General features: G+C 41.5%; 1 protein-coding gene across 5 annotated transcripts; it reads left to right on the forward strand.

Annotated features, from left to right (window-relative positions):
• The first annotated feature begins 621 nt into the window (after window positions 1-621).
• Window positions 622-24,976, forward strand: znf280d (zinc finger protein 280D). 5 transcript variants are annotated; one of them, XM_083549902.1, is made up of 21 exons: window positions 661-779; window positions 1,406-1,521; window positions 3,099-3,267; window positions 4,230-4,465; window positions 7,210-7,312; window positions 7,991-8,257; window positions 8,373-8,453; window positions 8,536-8,618; window positions 8,703-8,929; window positions 13,727-13,884; window positions 13,995-14,095; window positions 14,172-14,318; window positions 16,084-16,218; window positions 18,296-18,498; window positions 18,584-18,724; window positions 18,811-18,873; window positions 20,668-20,786; window positions 20,870-20,891; window positions 23,146-23,170; window positions 23,273-23,316; window positions 23,974-24,976. In XM_083549902.1, the coding sequence occupies exons 3-21, from the start codon at window positions 3,108-3,110 to the stop codon at window positions 24,542-24,544; spliced, it is 2,886 nt and encodes a 961-aa protein (XP_083406028.1). In that variant the 5' UTR covers window positions 661-779; window positions 1,406-1,521; window positions 3,099-3,107; the 3' UTR covers window positions 24,545-24,976. The 5 variants fall into 5 exon arrangements, with proteins under 5 accessions (XP_083406027.1, XP_083406029.1, XP_083406030.1 ...); XM_083549901.1 differs by lacking the exon at window positions 1,406-1,521 and having other exon boundaries at window positions 622-779; window positions 3,100-3,267; XM_083549903.1 differs by lacking the exon at window positions 1,406-1,521 and having other exon boundaries at window positions 622-779; window positions 3,100-3,267; window positions 7,991-8,251.
• The last annotated feature ends 459 nt before the right edge of the window (window positions 24,977-25,435 follow it).

Below are 25,435 nucleotides of genomic sequence, written 5' to 3' on the forward strand. Positions count from 1 at the left end.
AAGACAGAGGTTTAGAGAGACTTGGGACAGAGGGACAAAAAGACTTGAGGCAGCAGAAGCTAAGACAGAAAGACAGAGGGACTTGAAACCGAAAGACAGAGACACTTGAGACAGAGGTATGTAAGACAGAGGGACAGAGAGACTTGAGACAGAGGGGTGTAAGACAGAGGGACAGAGATTTGAGACAGAGGGATGTAAGACAGGGACAAAGAGACTTAAGGCAGAGGGATGTAAGACAGTGGGACAGAGAGACTTGAGACAGAGGGGTGTAAGACAGAGGGACAGAGAGACTTGAGACAGAGGGATGTAAGACATGGACAGAGGGAGGTAAGACAGAGGGACAGATAATCTTGAGGCAAAGGGATGTAAGACAGAGGGACAGAGAGACTTGAGATAGAGGGGTGTAAGACAGAGGGACAGAGAAACTTGAGACAGAGGGAGGTAAGACAGAGAGACTTGAGACAGAGGGATGTAAGACAGTGACAGAGAATCTTGAGACAGAGGGATTTAAGACAGAGGGACAGAGAGACTTGAGACAGAGGTATGTAAGACAAATTGCTAGAGAGACTTGAGACAGATGGACATGGAGACTTGTAACAGAGAGACAGCGAGAGGAATCGTGCGCGCATGCGTGCGCATGTCTCGTCCGCCTCAACAACAACAAAAAAACCGTCCTCCTCCTCCTGTGTTTCCCATCATGCACCGGGGCGGTTCATGCTAGCAGCTTTGCCCGGTTGCGCGCGAGCTCCGGTGTGCCCGTTAACCGGCGGGAGTGTCAGGTAAGCGCGCTCGTGCCTTCGCTGAACGCCAGTGAGTCGCGCTCCGTAGCGTCGTAGACTCGCGAGCGATTGGCCGCGGATCTTGTTGATGCTAGCCGACCCGGCTAGGGCTTTAGCTAGAAGTGATTCGCTAGCGATTGTTTTTTTTTTTCCTCCCACCTGTATTCCACCCGTCCCGCCTCCTTTCTTTTCTATTGGTTAGCTCCGACCTTGTGCTTCTCTGTCATTGGTTAATGTTCCTCGCAGTCGCGCGGGTAGCTGCTGATCAGCCAATCATCGTACGGGAGGCGGGGCCTTGTCTTAAAAACGGTAGGAAATGAACCTAAATAGCGGTTGTTAGCTTTGTAGCTTGTGTCCAGACACAGCATTTGCTTTGTGTAGATGCAGTGAACCTTTTAAATCTTTTATAGATGATTATAATAGAACTGTCAGGCTGTCGCGAGACAATATTCTGTCTATCACCCAGCAATCCAAAGGAGCTGAGTATGGAGGAGAAGCGTTTTGTATCCTGAACCCCCCTTTTCAAACCCTGGTCCATCTGGAGTGCAGTCAGTCCTGCAGAAATTAGTGTTTTCTCATCGTTCAAACCCCAATCAGCTTGTCATCAGATCTTCTCGGTGTTCCAGGGGCTGTATTGGAGCAGGGAAGTGTCTGAAATGTTCTGGAGCTGATCCAGGATCAGAGTTGGAACCTGGCTCCTTTAATAAAGATCTCACTGACCCATCATCTTCCTCATTGTGATGGAATAGTCAATGTTGCTGTCCATTTCTGACATCGCTTTTTCCTAATTCTGCTCAATGAGGTCTATAGTGATCTATAGAGAACACCTAGGTGTCATGAAACCCATGAGATGTCATATGTATTAATAAAAACACCAATAATTGCTTCATTTATAAGATTTATGTCAATCCTGTCGTTTTAATGATGTTACTGTCCACTGGCGTGGGCGAGATGGTTTCCGATTCCTGGTTTCTTTTCTTCCTGGGTCACTGGTACCCTGGAAATGCTTGTTGTAGGTATTTTGAGGGTTCTTCCTCCTCATCTTTGTCTGGAGAACATTCCAGGAGGTTTGTGGTGCAGTGAAGATGACCTGTGTTGTGCTGCAGGTGTTCCTGTTAATGTGACAAGGGTTTGAGGATACATCTGTGATGATCGATCAGCTGTAATGATTGGTTCTCACAGGGGACAAAGACACTTGAGGCAGCAGGATGTAAGACAGAGGGACAGCAAAACTTTAGGCAGCAGGATATGAGACAGCGGGACAAAGACTTGAGGCAAGGGGACAGAGAGACTTGAGGCAGTAGGGTGGAAGGCAGAGAAACTTGAGGCAGCAGGACATGAGACAGAAGGTCTGAGAAACTTCAGACAGAGGGACAGAAACGTGAGGCAGCAAGATGTAAGAAAGAGAGACGAGATAGAAGGATGTAAGAAGGGCATACAGGAAGACTTGGTACACCAGGCTGTAAGACAGCGACACTTGGACGGTTCCTGGATTCGGGGTCCCTGGTACACTGTGCATGCTCTCTGTAGATGTTTCTTGAGGGTTCTTCCTCCTCAGTTTCCTCTGAAGAACATTTCAGTAGGTTCATGGTGCAGTGTAGCTGACCTGTATGCACATGAGGTAATGTATTGTGGGGCAGGTGTTCCTATTAAAGTGACCAGGGAGTGAGGAGACACCTGTGGTGAAATTTTCACTTCTCACTTGAATTACGAGACCCAAACCTGTTCCAGCAGGACAGTGCCCCTGTGTACGAAGCCAGCTGTATGAAGATATGGTTGGAGTGAAAGATCTCCTGCTGTAGAGCTATAAACCCCATTGATCAATGGAAGTAAACATCCCAGGCTTCCTTTATCTACATTAATACCTGACTTTACTAACACCCTTGTGTTTCTGGATGAGAATAAATTTCCACAAAATCGAGTGGAACATCTTCCCAGAAGAGCCGAGGTTTATTATCTATTGAATGGAGACTAAATGTGGAATGGGATGTTCATTAAGAAGCACACAGCATTCTCATGGTCAGGTGTCCACAAACCTTTCAGCCCTAATCAGTCTGCAGTCAGGCCTGCTGCAGAGGAACCGTGTGTGTGTGTGTGTATGTGTGTGTGTGTGTGTGTGTGTGTGTGTGTGTGTGTGTGTGTGTGTGTGTGTGTGTGTGTGTATACGTACGTGTACAAGTGACCATATTAGAAAAAATTGAGAACTTAAAGATGACCAAAGTCGGGTGGTTAGGCCAAATTATGCTCCAGACGCCGAAGACGGTTGAACAAACGTCGTCTGAAGTTCAGCCATATTGACAGTCGGGGATTTGCATTCCAGGTCCGACCATGTCTGAGCTGTTTATGGAATGTGAGGAGGAGGAGTTGGAGCCATGGCAGAGAGCGATCCCGGAAATCAGTCTGATCGACGACGATGACGACGACGAACCGATATTCGTAGGCGAAATCTGCAGCTCCAAGCCGACTCCTATCGTCAGGACGGGTACGGGTATGGACACGGCCTTCAGACTTTGGTTGAAGTTGAGGATTTTGTTTCTTCTGCATTCGTTCCTTTTGTATTTATTTGTACTTTGAAATGATTAAGTAACAGGCATTTAACCACATATCAGCCAGAGATCAGTAGACAACTGACAGTGCGTAGACAATTAGGGACTCAGTTAGTTCACACCAAACGTAAAAACAGGAAACAGACTGCTTCCGGTTGCTATAGGAATGAGCTGGCTGAAAGTGAAGTTACCCTGAATAAAAGCAAACAACCAAATGAATAATCCATTATGTGGTTACAACAAACCGAAGGGAAAAGATAAGCTGTTTTGTGACAGACGCAGAAAGAGTCCAAATGAGATACCGCGAGATGCGGTACAGAGATAGATGAGATGTGAGACCCAAAAAAAAAAACCTCTGGTTTAGTGAGACAAAAGACATCAAACAGAGCAGAGATGAGACAATTGGATTGGCAGAGGGAGAGTGAGATGTAAGAAAGATGGGCATCGAAACCTGGTGGGGGTGCGGTGGGGGTTTGGGGTCGCAGGGAAATTTGAGATCCGAGATCGCAAGACAAGGAGACATAAAACAGGTGGACATGGGACAAAATATAAATAGCCATTCGCTTGTAAATACATAAAGTGAAATGTTTAACCTTGTACACTGTCATAAATATTTGGACAGTGGCCCAGCGTTCTGTCGTTTCGCCTCGATAGACTTTTTTGATGTTACGATGACGATATCCATACAAAGAAATTGTGAACGTAAAATGTTGGTTAAGTTATACGTGTTCTACCCCCAGACCTATCTCCATTCCTTAAGACTCCTGGGTAGGCTAGGCCATGTCTCGATTTACGATATTTCCATAACGCAGCTAAAAAACGTGTGGTCTTTTGGGCTACCGATTGCAAATTCAACAATTCAGCTCCAGACTTTCTTATGCACTTGTATTCGATTGATGCTCAGGTGTTGGCTACCAGCGTAATCAACCAAACGTCACATTCCAACGGGTCACCACACAGACCTCACCCCAAAAGACGGGTCTGGCTCAGATCAACTCTGCCAAACAGTCTCCTCAACTCCCCCTCCGAGGTTCATCACAGCCAGTCTTCATCCCAGTCAGCACCCACACGGCACCGCTGCAGCCTGGACCCAGATTACTGAACACTGTTTCTCCTCAGCCCATCATCATCAACAATCAGGTACAGGCACTATAACGTCCACTGGTTTATGTCCTGTAGTTATTTGTAGATCACGAGGATCAGGACGGTTGTGACCTACAATACGTTTGCAATAGGGCACTTCAGAACATCGTGACCCCCTATACAGCACTCAGGCTATGGTATCTCCATCCCCTGTGTTCCTACTCCCATCTCCGTGCCTCATTCAATTCCCATTTCACGTCTTGCTTCCTGACCCCTCCCCCCCACCCGTAGCCCTACTCGAATCCTGTGTTATAACTCGATCACAATCCGCCGCGTTGCTGCCCAATTCATTCAATTCATATGTTGCCACTTGATCACACCCTCCATGTTGCTTTTTGAAACCCCATGCCAGACTGCAGCCGTCCATGCTGCCACCTGTTCCCTCTGAGCCACTTCCAGGGTTCTGACACATTTTGGAAAAGTATGAAAAGGTATGGAATTTGATTTGAGTGATTTCCAGGTCTGGATTAGTATGGGGAGGAGGGAAAAGAACACTGAGTATTGAAAAATTTGTTTTTCCATACTATTGGCCTATTCCGTTTTTTTTAAATATAAAATGAAGAGTTTGTAAATATATATATATATATATATATATATATATATATATATATATATATATATATCATTTTTTTTTATAAAATGAAGGCTACGTCTACATTAATCCGGATATATGTGAAAACGTCATACCCCGTGTTGATAATCTTGATGTTTCCTACCATGTGAGACGTCTGGAGTTCTTCTACAAAGCCTTAGAGGTTGTGCTTTTAGACAGACATATTCATCTTGCCCTATTTTTTTTGCCCTGGTGTGAGAAACCAGTCGCAGCCAGACAGTGATGCAAGTCTTCACCTAGACGTCTATGTAAAAATCTCAAATGTGTTATTTGGTGTATCTTTAAGAACAAGACATGTCACCAGCTTTCACAAAAATGGTGAAGATAATTTTTGAAAATATAACTTTTTGGAAAAACCACGCTCCCAGCGTTCATTCCGAAGAGGACGATGTCCGCAGGAGACAAATCTGGCGAGTAGGAAGGTTTAGCAATTAGCAGTTGCACAGCTCCCGATGTACACAGCGCAATGTCTTTTTGCACACCGACTTTTGAAAGTCGGTGCTCCCTGTGACTGTGCGTGCATCATTGTGCTGCCATCTGTTGGTGTGTTACAAAACTAGTTTTAATGTTTTCATACCACCTTGTGTATATATACAGTATATCACAAAAGTGAGTACACCCTCAGTGAACATGTCAAAACTGTGTCCAAAGAATCAATATTATGTGTGAACACCATTGTTATGCAGCACTGCATTAATTCTCCTGGGCATGGAATTCACCAGAGCTGCACAGGTTGTTGCTGGGATCCTCTTCCACTCCTCCATAATGACATCACGTGACTGCTGGATGCCCAGCAACAAGTCTGGAGACATACATGGCCACTCCATTTTCTTTACCTTCAGCAAGGGAGTTGTTATCTTGGTGGTGTGTTTGGGGTCTTTATCATGTTGGAAAACTGTAGTTCGGCCAAGTTTCTGATGGAAAGGCATCATGTTCTACTTCAGAATATCATGTTAGAATTCATGTTTCCCTCAATGAACCGAAGCTCCCCAGAACCAGCAGCACTCATGCAGCCCCTGACCATGATGCTACCACCACCATGCTTGAATGTTGGAAAGACAATTTTTTTTGTACTTCTCACCAGGATGTCGCCACACATGCTGGAACACCATCTTAGTCTCATCAGACTGCAGGACATGGTTCTAGTGATTCATGCTCTTGGACAGGTCGTCTTTAGCAAACCGTTTGAAGACTTTCTTGTGAGCAGCTTTAGAAGAGGCTTCCTTCTGGGATGACGGCAATGCAAACTGACTTGTTGCATTGTGTGGTGTATGGTCAAGCTTCTGCAAGAACCTTCTGCAAGACCTTCTGAGAACCAGTCACAGCCAGACAGTGATGCAAGTCTTCACCTAGACGTTTTAAATCTCAAATATGTGTTACACGTTGCCAGATTTCTTTCACAAAAACAGTGAAGATAATGGTTGAAAATAGAACTTTCTGGATTTATTATCTGCTTGCTTATACAAAGATGGTGTCAGAGTTCCCTCAAACCTGTCAGGTCAGTAGAGGGTCAATCAGATCACATTTGGAGCTGTTTAAATGTCCGGTCTGTACTCTCATTCGTTATTTCCTTTATTAATTTAAAAATCCAGGACGCTTTGCTGCATTTCACATTCTAATCTCATGATGTGTGTAGAGCAGTATTTGTAAACTGCACTTTATTTGAACTGAATCCCATCGTGATTTTGATACTCCAGCACTCCTACTTTAGCAAGACTTGGACTTGAGCACTGTTTGGACCCAGGCGCTATGTGTCACTGGAGTTGTTAAAACGATTGCTTATAGTGCATGAATGTCACATTTCATTCAAGTTCTCGTTAATCTCCTCCAATTTTATTTAATCTGAGGTTTGTATTAGGGCTAAGCATTGTTCTTTCAGTCGTGGGAGGGGGTCAGTGGAAATCTACCCGACCACCAGAATTCCAAACCAAATCCCCACAGTGACATAGAGCACAATTTCAGCATTAATCTATTGTTTCAAATTGCACATGATGGAAAGTTCTGGTGATCTGACATGATCTGACACGGTTTGAACCTCATGACCTCAGATTTTGACACGGTGTTGAACCTTGTTGGGTGTGTGTGTGTGTGTGTGTGTGTGTGTGTGTGTGTGTTCTATTTGTTCCAGGGTTATATAGTGGCATCCCCACAAAACTTCAATAACAACTCATCGTTCATCACGCCCGTGGGCTCTCAGTATCCACAGGGGACATCGTTCACAGTTGTGCCAGGTATGCAGCGCCTCCGGATGTCCGCTTTAACGATCAGCTTTTAGTAGGGGTGTGACGGTACACAAAATTCCTGGTTCGCTACGGTTATGGGGAAGAAATGCAAAATGTAAAATTGCTTGTCATTTTTTAATTAACATTTGTGAACATCAACGGGTACAATTAAAAAATATAAATAATATAATTATATATAAATTATAAAAAATATAAAAGAAAATACCAAAATAAGATATAAAATATTTTCTAATATTAAAATTTTTTATATATATATAGTATAAAAAAAAAAACACAAATTGAGTAATCAATTAAAGTGGCACAAATTAAATTGATTTAATTACATTTTGTAAAATTAAATTATTAATACTCCTGGCATTGTTGTGTATGATTTCATGTTTAATAATAGTAAAAGAAACAGTGACACTGTGCTCGAAGTGCAATTCAGAGGCTAAACAAACTAGCGGGCCGTCACTTAATATGTTCCTGAAGGAACTTTTGATTTGAACTGTGCACCAAACTGAAAGCCCTGTACCGAAACGGTTCAGTACGAACATGTTTATCGTTACACCCCTACGCTTTTAGTAGTTAAAACAGTATCCATTGGTTAAAATGCACCTCACTTTATTCCTGTATTGTTTTGCTTTCTGAATTAACTCCGTGACGTAACGTGTATGTTTTGCGAAGATATAGCAGGTCAGCCGATGGCACCGCAGGCTGCCGCACCGCCTAAACCGGTGCCAGGTGTCATCCACCGTCCCCAAGTGCAGTTAATCCAAAACAACGTAGTGACCCTGTCGAACGTCCAGGGTCCTGCTGACATCTCCTCCAACCAGTCCCACTTCAGTGCCAGCCCACGCTCTATCCAGCACAGCCCTCAAAGCAAATCCGGCTCCGTGAGCTCTTCCAAACACGTCCCACCTACTCTACAAGCTGTGAACAACCGCGGTGTGTGTATGTGCACCTCATAGATCCTATGCGCTTTATTACACTTATTCTTTTTAATCGACCCCCCCCCCCCCCCTCTCTCTCTCTCTCACTCTGATCCTCTTACATCTTTGCCTCTCAGATAACGGAAAAATGAAACGTAGCACTCTGACTCACCCCGAGTCGAACCACGGCACTTCGAAAAGAACCAAAATCGACATGGGTTCGTGTTCATTCTTCGGCTTTGACAGTTTTTAACCGCGTGTTCTGCCAATGATTTGATTCAGCAACTTTGTTTGCAACAGAGAACGAGAGTCCCTTGGCTAGGAAGTGTCCCAAATGCCACATTCACTTCAACCTGATAGAGCCACTAAAAACTCACATGCAGGTGAGTCATTGCTTTACCCTTTGCGATCTTGGAGAAAAGAAAGCCTTTGGATTTTCTAGTTGATGTTTCTAATGCGTGTTTCAGATCTGCTGCCCGAACTCGCTGGACGCCATCCTTCCTTCGACCTCGAAGACGGACCGAGCCGCGTTGCCGGTGCGGTTGTATGAAGCGGAGCGAGGGAAGCTCATCATGCTGGTGTCGGAGTTCTACTACGGGAAATGCGAGGGTGATCAGTCTGCCTCTCGCGAGCAAAAGTCTCACACGACGTTCAAGTGCAACAGCTGTTTAAAAATCCTCAAGAACAACATCAGGTACGTGGAGTGTAAAAAAAAAAAAAAACCAAAAAAAAACATTTTACAGCAATTTTAAAACACACACTATATATGGACAAAAGTATTGGGACACCTGACTTTTCCAGCCATATCTTGTTCCTTCCACAAACTGTTACCACAATTATATAGGATGGATGCTGCAGCATGAAATCTTCCTCACTTGATCCCACACCTGTTCCAGCATGACACAATGAAGATAGACTTTACATGGGAAGATCTTGAGTAGCTTCCTACAGAGCTCCAACCCGAATTAAACAATGCATTGTTACACGGTTTGCACTCCACACCTCCTCTCCTCACCTACATCAGTACCTGACTTGTGGCTGAATAAGAAAATCACTCCAAAATCTGGGGGTTGGGGTCAGAGCGCAGGGTCAGCCACATGATGGAGAGCTGGGAGCTCAGTGCTACCAGCTCTGAGGTCATAATTTCAAATCCCAACACCACCAATCTGCCAGTGCTGGGCCCTTGAGCAAGGCCCTTAAGTCGCTTTGGATAAGCTCTTCTGCCAAATACCATAAATATAAATGAAACGACACAGAGAGTCAAGGGCCTTGCTCAAGGGCCCCAAAAGAAAGCAGCTTGGTGATACTGGGACTTGAACCCCTGACATTCAAAACAGTAACCCAGAGACTTAACCACTGGTAATAATAATAAGAGCTGCAACTAAGAGTTATTTTGATAATCGATTAATCGGACGATTATTTGTGTGTTTATTCACTTAATTGTATATAAAAAAAAATTAAAATTTTAATAAGCTGTTTTGCTTAGTTTAACTATATAGAACCCTAATTCATGGTATTTATGTATAAAAGTGTAGTTTAAAAGCCCCCATATTGAGGTTAACTATTTTTAATTTAGACATTTTAAAGATTATAGCGGCTGCTAGTTGAGGAGCATATGCGGGATTTCTCCTTTCAACAAATTCACTCATGCTGGTTGTTTCATGAAAGGTGTAAATTGTGTAAATCAACATTTGTATTGTTTTTAATGATAATCGCAGAAGGCAAATTAACAGCCATGCTTAAAAAGACATTTTGTACACTTGGGAAGACATCAGCATCTAGAATATAAGAATTTTGTATTCAAATTAAATGGTATATGCATAAATTAATTATACAAACATTAAAAAGAACTATTTGAACATAGTAAAGCCGCAGTAAACCTCATTTGAAATCATGGAACGGAGAAAAGCAGTAAAAACTAACAGGCTTGCTAAAAATTAAATAAATAAATAAAAAATAATAATTGGTGTGCAAATGCATAATCATTCACTAAAAACCACAACAGTGACTACAAATGTGATCGTTTACTGCTGCTGTTATTTGCTGCTTTTAGATTGTTTGTTCGCACCGTTTTAATTAAATCCATCACTATGTCGCGACAGAACAGATTCAGTGCGACTTTCCAGAAGTTACAGTTTACACAATAGCACTTCATTAAACTACACCGTTTTCACATGATGAGGATTCTACAGTTTCTGCTCATCGTGCTGATGTTTCGCCTTCATCCAAGACGCCAGTGTGTTTTTTTTTTTTTTTTTTTTTTTTGCTGCCGGTGGAACCTGTACTCGTTTAGTTGTTTCAGCCCTAATATTATTTTATTTAGTGGTGCCTTTCAATGCACTCAAGGACACTGTACAATTGAGTGCTAATCATAAAAATCAAGACAACAATACAACAAACAACAGAAAATTCTGAAAAAAAGCCTAAAACAAATGAGTTTTAAGATGTGATAATGGATAATGGACGTGATAATGGATAATTCTAGTGAATATTCGGGCAGCTGAGTTTTGGACCAACTAAAGTTTATAAAGGAGTTTGTGTGATGGCCCAAACAGAAGAGATTTACAATAATCAATGCGTGAGGTGACTAGAGCATGTACAAGAATAGCTGTGGAATTGGACGTGAGGAACCGACGAAGATGGCTGATGTTCCGTAGATAGAAATATGCAATCCGAGTAATATTGTTCACGTTTTTCGAAAGACAAAATACTTTCAAGAATGACTCTTAATCTATGAAGATGAAGAGATTATAGAATTAGCAATACCACCTGAAAAACAATTGCATTTTGACCAATTGGATTGAGTGCCAGCCAGGAGAACCTCTGTTTTGTCACTTGAGACTTTTGCACGAAAACCAGGATTTCATCTCTTCTAACAATATATAAAAAAAGAGGAAATAAAAGTAAAATTTTGCTTGGAGGACACGTAGAGCTGGGTGTCATCTGCGTAGCAAAAAAACGAATGACATATTTCCTAAAAATATAAGTAAATGAAAAATAAAAGAGGGCCCAAAACAGAGCCCTGAGGAATACCAGCGGTAACAGAAAAGGAAAGTGTGGGATGGGATGCTTAAAGCTTAAAAAACGCAGAATTCTATGATCCAAGTTCACAAACTTTAGTTTGTATTGTGTATTTGTAAGCACAAAGCCCTGAGGTCTGCACATTCGCCTTGTGCTGAATAAATGTGTTCCATTACACCTCTGATCGCTTAATACTGAGCAGGTTAGTAGTATATATTTTTTTTGGTATGTGCTATAATGTATATAATGTATTATAACATTAAGCAGAGGCAGGAAGTAAAGGAAAGGAATGACTGAGTGGAAGAGAGGTACTACAGCCTCCATCACAGCTTTGCCCCCTTGTAGATGGATGAGACATTATCAGGCCTCACGCTCTCCCCCCTGGGTCCCGAAATGAATAATGGTCGGTGGTTTCGGCCGGTGCAAGAAGCATCGGTGTGATTAAATAACTTCACTGTGCCACGGCACGAGAAAAGCCTCGCTAAGCTCCTTTTAATGGGGAGACTTGTTTGCCGAGTACCCCGAGTTCCGGCACCCGGGGTCACGGTTTGCCCTCTGTTAGGGGAGCTGAGGTAGCAGAACATGACGTCTGAAAAATAGGCTGTTGTACATCAGGGCAAGATGGCAAGCAGAAAGAGAGGGGGCTCGAGGAGCAGATTATCATTAAGCGAAACCGAGAAAGGAAAAGAAAAAAAAAAAGCCTGGTGTAATTGCCGATATTATAATGGCTATTATGCATGCTTAGAAAGTGAGGCGTGAGGAGAATGAGTGCTAATTTATCTTTCGGAAAACCTTTGGGAGTCCAAATAGTGCTTTGATGCACATACAGGCCACATGGTGTTTTTTTTGTTTTTTTAAAGTCGCCTTTTTTCGACTTTGTAATTCGGTTTGTTATATTTAACAGTGCGTGGCCTTTATTCCCAAACGGCTGTGACGGCCAGTCGGCTCCTGCTGTTCGCTCTATTTGTAGCAGCTTTTGTTCTGTTGGACGTATTTGATTTATAGAAGATGAAGTTAGGTGTCTTTAAGTTGTTTTTTTTTTATGTTTTTATGTTTAAAACGATCTGTAGTATCTCGTCTCGTGTAAATAGGGCACACGATTTCAAAGATTCGATGTTTGGTAATTCTTAGGCTGCCGCGCGTCTATTTTAAGCGGCTCTTCTTTTTGTTTCGCTTTTTCGCGGAGGAAAAGAAAGCTCGTGTTTTGAAAGAGCAGGCGCTTTGTTGCGGTTTACCTGTGTGAACTGCGCTCATCTGCATCGCACTGATTTCCGCTCAAATCAAAGCCTCTCCTGTCTGGGTTTCGCCCACAGCGGCGGGGTTTAACACTCACACCGGCATTAACATCACGCAGAGCGTGTGTTTGTTCCTGATGCTTTTCTCTTGTAATAGGGGGTTTCTCCACCAACTTTAATGCTTTTCCATTTCTCTCTCTCTTTTTTTTTTTTTTTTTTTCCCCCCCTGCTTTCTACAGAAGTCCTAAGAGGCCATGCATATTAATGTTTTCGTCGTTCTCGCTTTCACGTGATCATGACTTGGTTTTCTTGTTTGTTTTTTTTTTTTTTTTTTACTTTTTATTTTTAATATATTTTTTACTCATATAATATTATTTGATAACCAGCTAAAATGTCCCTTAGTTATTAATAGTCGATTGCCGGAACTATCGGCTATCAGCAAACATCCACTCAAAATGTTCCTCCAGTCCGCTGTCACTACGAGAGCGGCCTCTAGAGAGCTAAATTTCTTTAGCAAATTTTAATTATTAGTTAGATTCACCCAACCATATGCAGAAGTAAATGTTTAGATTTTAATAGCAATAAATATAAAAAAGTAAATTCCCATTCTGATAGGAATAACACTTTAAATCGGCGATATCGCTTGAAAAGTAAAGCTCATTTATCTGTATGGAGCAGAACAAAATAATAAACTAATCTAGCATTAGGAGGCATAATAAATAAATACATATAAAATCATAATGATTTATAATCATAATAATCTCCACAATAATACTAGGGTTCTAGAGGCAGCATCATCGCAGTATCATGGATGATCACATTTGCTTTTAATATGATCAGGGACTCACTTAAACTAAAATAGCTCTCTCGCTGTCAGCGATTTAAAACTTACACAGTTGTCACGGTTTTTACAGTAAAAGCGAATGCGATCATCCATGACGCTGCCTCTAGAACATGCCGAATACAAAGAAAAATTCACTACTGATGACCAGAAAACAACTCGGGTTGAAATCACGAGAGAAAACCAGAAAGAAAAAAGAATTCTAATGTATAGCCTCTTAGGATTTCCGTAGCTTTCTTCATGAATCCTGTATTTTCTCTGTATTTGCTTCTGTCGTCTCTTCATATTCGGATTTTTTAGTAATTTATTTATTTCCTGTCTCCCTCTCTCTCCCCGCCTCCCCCACCCCCGATTCTTTCTGATTATGTTTTTGCAATTCAACTCACACTGACAGGTTTATGAACCACATGAAGCATCACTTGGAGCTGGAGAAGCAGAACAGTGAGAGCTGGGAAAGTCACACTACATGCCAGCACTGTTACCGGCAGTATTCCACGCCGTTCCAGCTGCAGTGCCACATTGAAAGCGCCCACAGCCCCTACGAGTCCACCAGTACGCCGACACTAACCACCAGAGTCAGCCAATAGTCTTAATTTTTTACGGTGTTGAACTCGCAGAGATGTCGTTTCACCCCGTTCTGTTGTGTTTTTATTCCGTTTCAGCTAATTGTAAGATTTGTGAACTGGCCTTTGAGACCGAACAAGTGCTGTTGGAACACATGAAGGACAATCACAAACCAGGAGAGATGCCGTACGGCTGTCAGGTACCTCTCATCTGCGCTGCAATGTTTCTCCCAAAATCAAATCCTGTTTGTCTCACCGCTGCATTTCTGCTCACAGGTCTGCAACTACAGATCGTCGTTCTTCTTGGATGTAGAGAACCATTTCCGCAGCGTCCATGAAAACACTAAAGACCTCCTCTGTCCGTTCTGCCTTAAAGTCCTACGCAGTGCACACATGTACATGCAGCATTACATGAAACACCAGGTGTGGAAGCTTTGTGGTTGCCTTTTTTTCTTTTTATTCAATTGGCAGCATTTTGAACCTGCAGGTTGGAATTATGTGTGTTAATTATTGATTTAAGTACAAAAATGTCCCGTGTCTCACTGAGCCTGCGAGAAGTGTAGAAGCATGGAGTCTTTTATCGGTTTTTGAGACATGTTTCTTTTGTTTCTATGCAACAAACTCGGTAAAAGGCAATAATTGGAGCGAGGATGAGTGGAAGAAAGTTCTATAAAGAACAGATCTGTAGTTTGTGGCTCTAGAAAAGCTTGTGTAAGATGGAGATCAGATGAGATGTGATCAGACTCCTTCACCTCCACAATCACACATGGAGGTGGAAGCTTAATGGTTTGGGGTTGTTTTGAAGCACTGAACGTTGAAGACTTATTCCGGAAAATGAAAGGAATCCTGAACCAACATGGCTCCCATTCCATTCTTCAACTCACATCATGCAATTCCATCTAACTGGAACCGCCTTCATCATATATCAAGACGAGCCGAAACGACGTTATTTAGAGCGCAAACGATCGTCTGGAGTGATTTCTATCATGGAATGACCTGCTCAGTCACAACACTTGAATCCTGTTGAACTGCTCTGGGATGAATTGATTGGGAATGACGAATTTGGCAAATTTTACAAGAGGCACGGAAAAGAATTTCAGCTAAATGTTTGAGAGATTGAGAATGTGTGTAAAGCTGTTCTTCATGCTGATGGAGGATTTTTCAATGAGAATAAAATGGAACATCTGGACGTGTGTGTGTGTGTGTGTGTGTGTGTGTGTGTGTGTGTGTGTGTGTGTGTGTGTGTGTGTGTGTGTGTGTGTGTGTGTGGGTATATAAATGTATCATATCAAATCTTCATGCTGTAACATTACCGACTGTGTCGCATAGAAACCAAAGGAACATGCATGTGTCTCAAAAACCATAAAAGACTCCTGGATTTTGTCTGCATAGAATCAGATAAAACACATACGTGGATAGAAACGTGTAAATAATAATAAAGAGCTGAAAAACAAAGCAATCCGATTCCCACAAAATTTAACACCTGCCTTTCTATCGAACTAATTTGCACATGTAATCAGCATCTGTGAGGCGACTTTCAGGCTCATCAAACCGAACAGATTTGCATGGAGAGCAGCCTGAGAGTATTTTTGTACTCCAAGGTAGAAAATCTTCTCTTTGTATATTCATTAAGGCAAGCGTGCAAACACAGCGTGCTCACGCGAACGACACGAATCCTCCGTAAACCCTGCTTGTAAATCGTCTGGGAAATCAGTCGTCACACGTTATGTTTAATAAGTGTTTCTAGGAGTCGGATTTGTAGGTCAGGCTCAGAGAGTTCAGGTGGTGGAAGCTCTCGTTTTCGTCTCTGGGTCCGGCGGCTCGAGGCTGCACACATCCGATGTCAGCAAAATTGTGGAAGTCGCCCTGTTGGTTCTCTCTCAGAGCTTGGATTGATTCGGTTGTCTGTCGAACACCTTGGTGCAATACATAACCGTCTGACAGTGGAGCCTACTTTTTATTACCAGCTTTTAGAGGGGTTTTTTGTCCTCCTTTAAAAAAAGACAAAGCGGGAGAGAAAATACACATCGTCTCTCAAATCCAGGAAAAAAATATAGTTTAACCTCATCAGGTCACCAGGTTAAACGTGTTTTGTTTAAATGGATTTTTTTTTAATGCAACTGATAATAGCTGATTATAGTGAGTGAAATTGTGCTTATATTCCCAATTTGTGCTCCATATTTTGCAGAAAAAAGGAATCCAGCGCTGTGGAAAGTGCAGGTTGAATTTTCTTACCTACAAGGAAAAAGTGGAGCACAAAGCGCTTCATCATCGGACTTATAAAAAACCGAAAAGCCTTGAAGGTCTTCCTCCAGGAACAAAGGTTTGTGACACGTCACATTGCAATAATGATACAACAGAAGCCTGCGATAGGAATGTGAACCAGATTGGGATCTCTCAGGAACTTTTCTCATGGTGATTTGGGATGGTGGTGCTGCATTAACCGAAATCAATCACAGTGCATAGCAGTATGCATTTTCATCGTGTGTGTGTATATATATATATATATATATATATACTAGATGAAAGTACCCGTGTTTCGCTACGGAAGGCAGAACGCTAAGCAATATGGCAATAAGCAGTAAGCACTGAGCAGGACTGGATGATCAGAGATCAGAACGTAACGTCAACAAATAACGTACTACCCCTTTGTAGTACGGATACAGGGCAAACTACTTTGAAAATAATTTGTATCGTGCATCTAACATCTAATAAGAAACAATGTAGTAAGTTTCATTAGGATCCGTAATGTTATTTTGAAGAATTTACAATGCGTGAGAAATCAAGTTTTTCGCGAGTTAGCCGCGATCCAGGGCAAATTTTTCAAAACCCTTTCTTAGTGAGCACCCAAGACCCAAGAGGAAGGTATGTTCCAAATTTCATTGCAATCCGTTCAGTGTTTTTTGAGATTTCGTGATGAGTGAGTGAGTCAGTCAGTGGTATTTGAGCTTTTTATATATATATATATATATATATATATATATATATATATATATATATATATATATATATATATATATATATATAAATCATATATACTAGGGGTGTAACTGTTGGGATTTTTTTTACAGTAACGGTACACAAAATTCACGATTTTGTATGTACTTCTACTATTTCATATCGATTTCGGTACGTTAGGGGGAAGAAACGCAAATAAAATTGCTTGGCTTTTTTTTTTTTATTAACGTTGTGTATTGTTATTAACCATTGTGAACATCAACAGTTTAAATTTTTTCAAACAATTGCAAATAAAATGCCTGCTTTCGGCTTCTTCCATTAGGGGGCGCCACAGTGGATCATCTGTCTCCATACCCCCCTGTCTTCTACATCTGCCTCTTTTAACACAACTACCTGCATGTCTTCCCTCACCACATCCATAAACCTCCTCCCTGGTCTTCCTTCTTCCTGGTGGCTCCATCCTCCAGCATTCTCCTACTGATATACCCCATGTCCAAACCATCTCACCTCCCTCACTCTGTCTCCAAAACGTCCTACATCTGCTGTTCCTCTCGTTTTTAATCCTGTCCATCCTCATCACTCCCATCGAAAACCTCAACATCTTGCATTTTTATTCCAATTGAGGTGCTGATTTGGAGTATTTTCATTCGGATTAGACCTATTAACACTGAGGCGGCGACTAAACGAGCTTGCGGTCCAGCACTTAATACATTCTTGAGGGAACTCGGATTTCAACTGTGTTCCGCATGTAAAAAACGTTCGCTACAAAAGCATGCAGGGTTACACCCCTAAAACACACTCACCAGCCGCTTTAATAGGAACGCCTTTATGCGAGATTATTCAATCGGCCAATCATACGGCTGCGTGAAAAAATCACGCCGATAAACACGTCAATGTTCATATCAGACGTGTAAAACAAAGTGTGATCTATGTGACTTTAAGCGAGAGATGCTTGTTGGTACCAGATGGGCTGGTTTGAGTAATTCTTACAGAGAAACTGATGATCTCCTGGGATTTTACACACAGTCCCCAGACTCTATGCAGAATGTTGTGAGAAAGAAAACATGCATATGCAGGCTCTGGGTTGAGCTTATTGAAGAAGAAAAAAAACAACAATTTCTTTGCACTTTTCTTCATGGCAGGTGTAAAGTACAAATGGCCCTGTTTTATTTTATTTGTTGTAATAGAACTGTTATCTATACTTTTATTATTATCATTATTATAATTATTACATTGTGTATGGAAGGAAAATTCCTAAAAGCACGGATCTGGGTTAATATATATATATAAAAAAGCAAAGAAATTAAAAATTTCCAGTGAATTAACAGCTACAGCTTCATTTAACTTTTTATTAAACCGATTGTGTCTTTAATATATGTATTTTGTACTGTTGTAATAAAAAAAAAAACTTTCACTTTATTATTGTTTTTTTTTCTCCCCAGGTGACAATTCGAGCTTCGCTCAGTGGAGGATCTACGATGTGTCCCTCCGCTCCTGGCAAGTCGTACGTCAACCTCGTCCCCACGAGCCCAGATACGGTCAAACCCACCACTCACAAGTCCTACTACAACGTAGGAAAGATGAAGACGAACCAGAGCAATAAGAACCGCACGTCTTTTCCCAACACCGAGCTCAAAGGACTGAAGTGAGTCAGGTTCTTTCAGACCTGCAGATATTTTTTAGATATTAAAATTAGAAAACGTGCATAAATAATCTCTCTCTCTCCACAGACTTCTACCAGGAGTGCACAAATGCATCGAGTGTCAAAATGAGGTTACAGAACCGTACAGTCATTACCCCATATCACTAAAGTGTTTTGTATGCAAGTATCGGACGAGCTGCCAGAAGGCTTTCAGAAGACATCGGTTGAGGTAAAGACAGGATGTGTTCCAATTCCATTTCAAATCTATTAACGATTGATAGTGTCCAGATGATTCGTTATACTTTTCTTCTTAAGGTTTCACAGCAGCTCTTCGAAACTGCGACTGAACAAAGTGACCAGACCTCTGCGTGGTGTACGGTAAGCTTTCAGTCAGGAAGGTAGGAAGGAAGGAGGGATGGATGGGGGAAAAAAGAAGGAAAGAATAGAAAGAAGGAATGAAGAAAGGAAAAAAAGAAGGAAGGAAGGAGGGATGGAAAGCAAGAGAAGGTTGGGAGGAAGGAAAGATGGAGAAAATTAAGGACAGAAAGACAGAAGGCAGGCTCTAATGGAGGAATGGAAGAAAAAAATTTAAAAAAAAGAAGGAAAGAATGAAGTATGGAAGGAAGAAGGATGAAAGGAAATAATGAAGGAAAACAAGGATTAGACAGAAGTAATAAAAGAAGGAAGGGGAAATGAAGAAAGGAAAGAAAGAAAGATGGAAGGAAGGAAGGAAGGAAGGAAGGAAGGAAGGAAGGAAGGAAGGAAGGAAGGAGGATGTAAGGAAGGAAAGAAAAAATGAAGGAAGATTAGGAGAAATGGATTAAAACTAAAGAAAGAAGGATGAATGGATGGAAAGAAAGAAAGAAAGAAAAAGAAAGAAAGAGAGTGGAAGGAAGGAAATAGAACGATGGAAGGAATGAAAGAAGCATAGAAGGAAATAATGAAAGGAAGGAAGGAAAGAAAGAATGAAGGAAGTAAACAAAAAATAATGATGGAAAGAAAAAAGGAAGGAAGATTAGAAGAATGGATTAAAACTAAAAGAAGGGTGGATGGAAGGAAAGAAAGAAGGGTGGAAGGAAGGAAAGAGAACGATGAAAGGAAGAAAAGAAAAAATGAAGGAAGATTAGGAGAATGCATTAAACAAAGAAAGAAAGAAAGAAGGATGGATGGATGGAAAGAAAGAAAGAAAGAAAGAAAGAAAGAAAGAAAGAAAGAAAGAAAGAAAGAAAGAAAGAAAGAAAGAAAGAAAGAAAGAAAGAGAGTGGAAGGAAGGAAAGAGAATGATGAAAGCAAGAAAAGAAGCATAGAAGGAAAGAATGAAAGAAGGATGGAAGTAAAGAGGGAAAGAAAAAATAAAGAAGAATGATTAAAAGAAAAGAAGGATGGAAGGATGGAAAGACAGAAGGATAGAAAAAAAGAAACAAACAGGCTTCTACTTGTCACATGTACATCAGTGAAATTCTTTCCTCGTATATCCCAGTGCGCAGTGTAAACCATGTTACAGTGCATCATAATGCTGCAACAGCCCGGGTTAAGGGCCTCGCTCAGGGGCCCAACAGTGGCAGCTGGCCGGTGGTGGGACTTGAACCCCCGACCCTCTGAGCAGTAACTCGCTGAGGCTCTGGCACTAATCTGAATAACTTTAACACATTGGATTAGTTTGAATAGATGCATTTGGCTTCATGTGTCTTACAGGAAGCAGATCATAGCCTCCATTCTCCTGGGTTGGTAGCTGTTCCATCATCTGGTTGAGCTGGAGGATGTGAACTGGCCATGAATTAATTTCAGGAGGGGATTTGGAGAGAAAGGAGATGTGTTAACACAATAACGTTATCTACAAAGCCATTATAGCTTTATAATTTCAGCACACATTAGTTTTAGGATGTTCTCGTTTCACCAGGATTTCGATGAAGAAACCTGAATGAAGCTATAAATCTTAAGCTGGAACGGACCGCATGGGTGAAGTGGAGATCTTGCTTCAGCCTTCATTATACACTTTACAGGAAGAGGTTCTTTAGCAAATATTAATAGCACACGCCAGTCATTCTGAAACCAGAGTTTGGCAGAAAACGGCCTAAAAAAACACGCTCATGTGGTCACAATTCGTTGGCAGTATTTCGTGCTCGTCATGGAAAGAAAAAAAAAAAAAAGTAACGATGATGTGATTTCCAGGAGTCTGACTCTTGTCTGTTTGAACTGCGAGTTCCTGGCCGACGCATCTGATGCCAACCGGATGTGTGAGCACCTGATCAGCAGACCCAATCACAGCTGCCAGGTCATTTTAGAGACAGGTAATACTCAATCTTTCACACGCTTTCTGCGTTTATACGATGCTCCCCTCGGACCTTGTGTGATTCTCTTGTCCGCTTTGCAGATGCGGATGTGACGGCGGAGAGGTGAGCAGCTCGGGGCTTCTGACGCCGTTTCGTGCCGACTTCATCACGGCTTTAAATCACTTAGCAGTAATAATTCTAGCTATTCATTTGTTTTGTTTTTTTTTACATTTAAATCCTCTAAGCCTTGATGCACTTTAGGGACTAAAGTATTAGGATGCCTGGCTTTTCCAGCCATACGTGGTTCTTCCTCAAACTGTCTCCACAAACTTGGAGGCACACAGTTAAATTAGGAGACTTAATCCTGGTACAGTAGTCCACAGAAACAGCTCCATGAAGATCTGGTTTGAAGTGGATGATCTCCTGCTATTGAGCTCTAAACTCAACCCTGTTGAACGATGTGAACAGTGACTGCACTCCCTCCAGGGCCTCCTCACCTCCTCACCTAAACCAGTTCCTGACATTACTAACACCCTCATATCTGCAAACAAGCACAAATCTCCAAAAATCTACATCTTTCCAGAAGAATAGAGGTTCTTATAAGAGCAAATGGAGATTCAATGTGGCATGGGATGTTTAAAAAAATAATAATACGCAGTATAGTGTATTTGTCTTTGGAGACTCATATCGGATCGACGCAACTTTACATGTAAATATTCAGTCAATCCAAGATGTTTTACTACATCAGGAATCTCCATAACTGAGGCAGATGCGATTTGCGTCCCGATCCATCGCCAAAGATAAGATTCACAGATACATTTGAAGCAGCGTCCGATACGATACAAATCACCCCGTTACGATGCTCCGAAATTCAATATACAACAAATCCTCAATTTATTTAAGTGACAGTAAAGACAGATGAAATTTCTCCAGACTTTTATTTCCTCTACTGTCTCAGTTTAAACAGTTTAGCGAAGGAGAAATCAATCTGCAATGAAAATATTGGTTACTTTCTCAACAATAAAAGAACAGCGCATCTACTAATAATCATATAGAAATAAATACATTTTTACCGATGCAAATATTTTAAAAGAACGATGCATCGCGATACAAATGTGCACTTCTTTTATTTTATTATTATTTTTATTTGTTTCTTTTTTTACATGCTGTTTGAGACACACCTACTTCACACTCTTAGAGATCAGGCTTTTGAACGTGAAGTTTCTAACTTCTCATATTGTACTCTATTGTTAAAAATAATAATAATGACATAAAGCATTGTGATAAAATATATAATACTATAATATATAATCTAACAATATTTAATGGTTACAATTTTTCTATTACGGTAGGAATAAGTAGTAGGTATATCTTGATTTTGGGTGTGTGTGTGTGTGTGTGTGTGTGTGTGTGTGTGTGTGCGCTTTGAATCATTTGTACAGTGTCATTAAGCAGGGTTGGAGCTCAGGGGAAAAATCTGTCTCTGTATGTTGTGGATTTTATTTAGATTTCTCTTGATTGTAATTGACCAGCTTCCTATTGTTGCTCAGGATTGTTAAACGTTACCTTCGAGGATTCTACCGTTCCGTCACTCGGCTCTCAGCGGAGCTCCATGATGTATTGGGAGACGGTGACACCAGACGTCTGGTGCTTTTGTTAAACGTACAGGGCAGAGCAGTAAGGGACAAAAATAGAGACACTGATTCACCTCTACTGATTGAGACAAATGGGCCCTTTGTGATGAAATACGTGTGCAACTGGCAACCCGGTGACCCTGAGATTTCTCCGCGAACGCCATTCTTGTTGAAAAATCACCGCTAATTTCATTAGACTCATTTGCTAAGCGAAGCGCCGGAGAACGCGGTGTAAATTAGGAAGCGCGCTCCGGCCTTAATTAACGCAAAGGGAAGAAAGGGATGTAACTGATGCGCAGCGGCGAGAAAAGTCCTCGAGAGTCACAGTGAAGTATTGCAGGCTCGAGGTGTAAGAAAACGCACACTGCTTCCTTTTTTTTTTCTTTTTTTTATCCCGCAAAATCGTACACTCCCCAGGAGAGTCTTTCAGGAATCCGCCAGAGAGCTATTGTTCTGTTCTTCAGAATCTTAAAATAGATGTACGTTCTCCGATTTCTTTATACGCTTCATCTGTTCGCGCTGTGAATGCTGAGCGGTTGGTTGCCATTAGCGATCTTTTAATTGGCGGTGGGGGCGTGGCTTATTTAGTTAATTAACTTGAGATTGATGTAATCAACTGTGAAATCAATTTTGTTTCATTTTTAAGTACTTGCTTTTAATTGTGTGTGTGTGTGTGTGTGTGTGTGTGTGTGTGTGTGTGTGTGTGTGTGTGTGTGTGTGTGTGTTTGTGTGTGTTTATGTAGGTCAGCACTTTCTGACACTGATAAGGTGAGTGAAAATGTTCCATAGTAGTTTCCATTTTACGCATCACCCTCATCAGATTTCTTTGTATTTTTTATTTTTTTTTATTGAATAATTTTTCCCTAATAGGTCGAACCCCAAAGTCCAAAAGCAGAAGTGAGCAGTTCTGACAGGTCAGGGCTTTAAAAAAAAAAAAAAAAAAAGAAACTGTATACAGGACCTGTGAAAGGTTTGGGAAACCCCTGGTCTTTTATGTTTTTTGGGGGGTTTTTGAGACACATGTAGGTTCCTTTGGTTTCTGTGCTCTAAATTAGGTCATGTAACAGTATAAAGTGTCCAGAAATGACCAGAATTTATTTCCAAAATTCTTTGCTGTGGCTCCTGTAATACTTGCTAAAGATGTTCTTCACTAGTTGGAGGTTTCTTGTCATCCCAGAGCAGTTCAACAGGATTTAGGTGCAGTCACTTTTCTGGAACAAGTCTCCAACCTTCAGTGCTTCAAAACCACCCCAAACCATTGGTGTGTGTGGGGGTGAGGGAGTCTGATCACATCTTCTCATCTGATCTCAATCTTACACAAGTTCTTCTGTTAGAGACAAAAATGTCACATTTGGACTCATTTGGCTTCCAGTCATTCCCTGTCTAATTCTTGTTTTTTCCGAGTTTGTTGCATAGAAACTAAAGGAATGTGGACGTGTCTCAAAAAGCAGATGATACTAGATGTTTCCACACCTTTGACAGGAACTGCATTACTATACATTTTCTGTTCATCCACACAGATTCTTTTACACTCATATATATGGTCAATGTTTCTTTTTTTTTATACCTAGTTCTGTTAAAACCAAAGTTCCTTCTTCACAAACCTCCTCTGTGGAATCAGGTTTGAACGAAAAGGAGTCCCTGAGCATCGGGAGCGTGTGGAGCGAAGGACGTGTACCCGAGCCGGATCAGAACCCGGTCACGCCTCAAACCGTCCACCGAGAACCTGTAGATGATACGGAGCAGCCCCGAAGCTCTGAGCCTACAGCCGAGAACGGCTCTGCGAGGACAGAACCCGAGAACGGCTCTGCGAGGACAGAACCCGAGAACGGCTCTGCGAGGACAGAACCCGAGAACGGCTCTGCGAGGACAGAAACCGAGAACGGCTCTGCGAGGACAGAACCCGAGAACGCTGACGCTCCGGTCGAGCCCTGCATCCCGACGGAAAACGGATGCACCGTGAGCGCGGACGACTTCCTGAACAAAGGCGACGAAGCGGAGTCGGTCAGCGTGCACACGCTCCTCGAACCTCTCACTCCGTCCAAGGTTCTCGAAGGCGACCAAGCCGAAAACGGACCGGAACCGAAAAACTGTAAACGAGACGTGAAGGAGGACAACACCTCAGGCCTGATCAGCACCTAGAAGACCTTCGCTTTCCAGTAGCATAGGACAGGAACGCCTCCATTTTTACTGAAACAGATGTTTTTTTTATCTAACTATAATACGTACTTTTACAATCGTTACATCACGTGATCCGGAGCGTTCTTCAGTTCGGAAAAAAAAAAAGTGAAACTTCAATCGAGGAAACTCAATTACGTGAGTGTCGTCCTTTAAAAAAAAAAAAAAAAAAGGTTTGCCTTTTATAAAGAATCATTGCCCATTTCAGGAGCAAACTCCAAGACTGTGAAATGACCTGCAATCAGCATTGGGTTTTTTATTATAATAATGATGTTAATAATAATAATAATAATAATATTTCCCTGCTACACACCAGGAACCTCAAAGACTTTCAGGAAGACCAGATCTCGGTCTTGGTGTACCTGACTGATAAATACAACGGTTCTTCAGGAGGGGTGGGGGAGGGGGGGGGTGCTGGGGTAAGAAAAGAAAAAAAGAGTTTTATTGTTTTCAGTGTAAAACACTTTGATATACTTCTTTTAAATAGGAAAAGGAGGTTCTATGAGTATCAGTGACACTGTTCTAGTTATTCGCGCTGGACACACAGGCTCAGAGGTAAGACTCCATCCAATGTCTTCACTTTAATTACAACCAATAAAAATGAACTTTTTTTCCTTTTACTCTCTTTTACTCCATGCCTTGCATCACCGTGCTGCTCCAGGGGTTCTGAAAAATGTAAAAAGAAAATTTAAAAAATCCAAATTTTAGGACTTGAAAAATCTTCACTTTGCTGTTCTCAGTTTTACATCAATTTAAACTTCATTTTAAAGAAAAGTTGTTTTTTCTTTCCTGCATCTAAATATACTTCCGACTAAGAATGAGACCAACAGCCAATCAGCTTTCTGCTGTCGGAGT

The sequence above is a fragment of the Silurus aristotelis genome (assembly GCF_946808225.1).
Source record: "Silurus aristotelis genome assembly, chromosome: 9".
NCBI classification, from domain to species: domain Eukaryota; kingdom Metazoa; phylum Chordata; class Actinopteri; order Siluriformes; family Siluridae; genus Silurus; species Silurus aristotelis.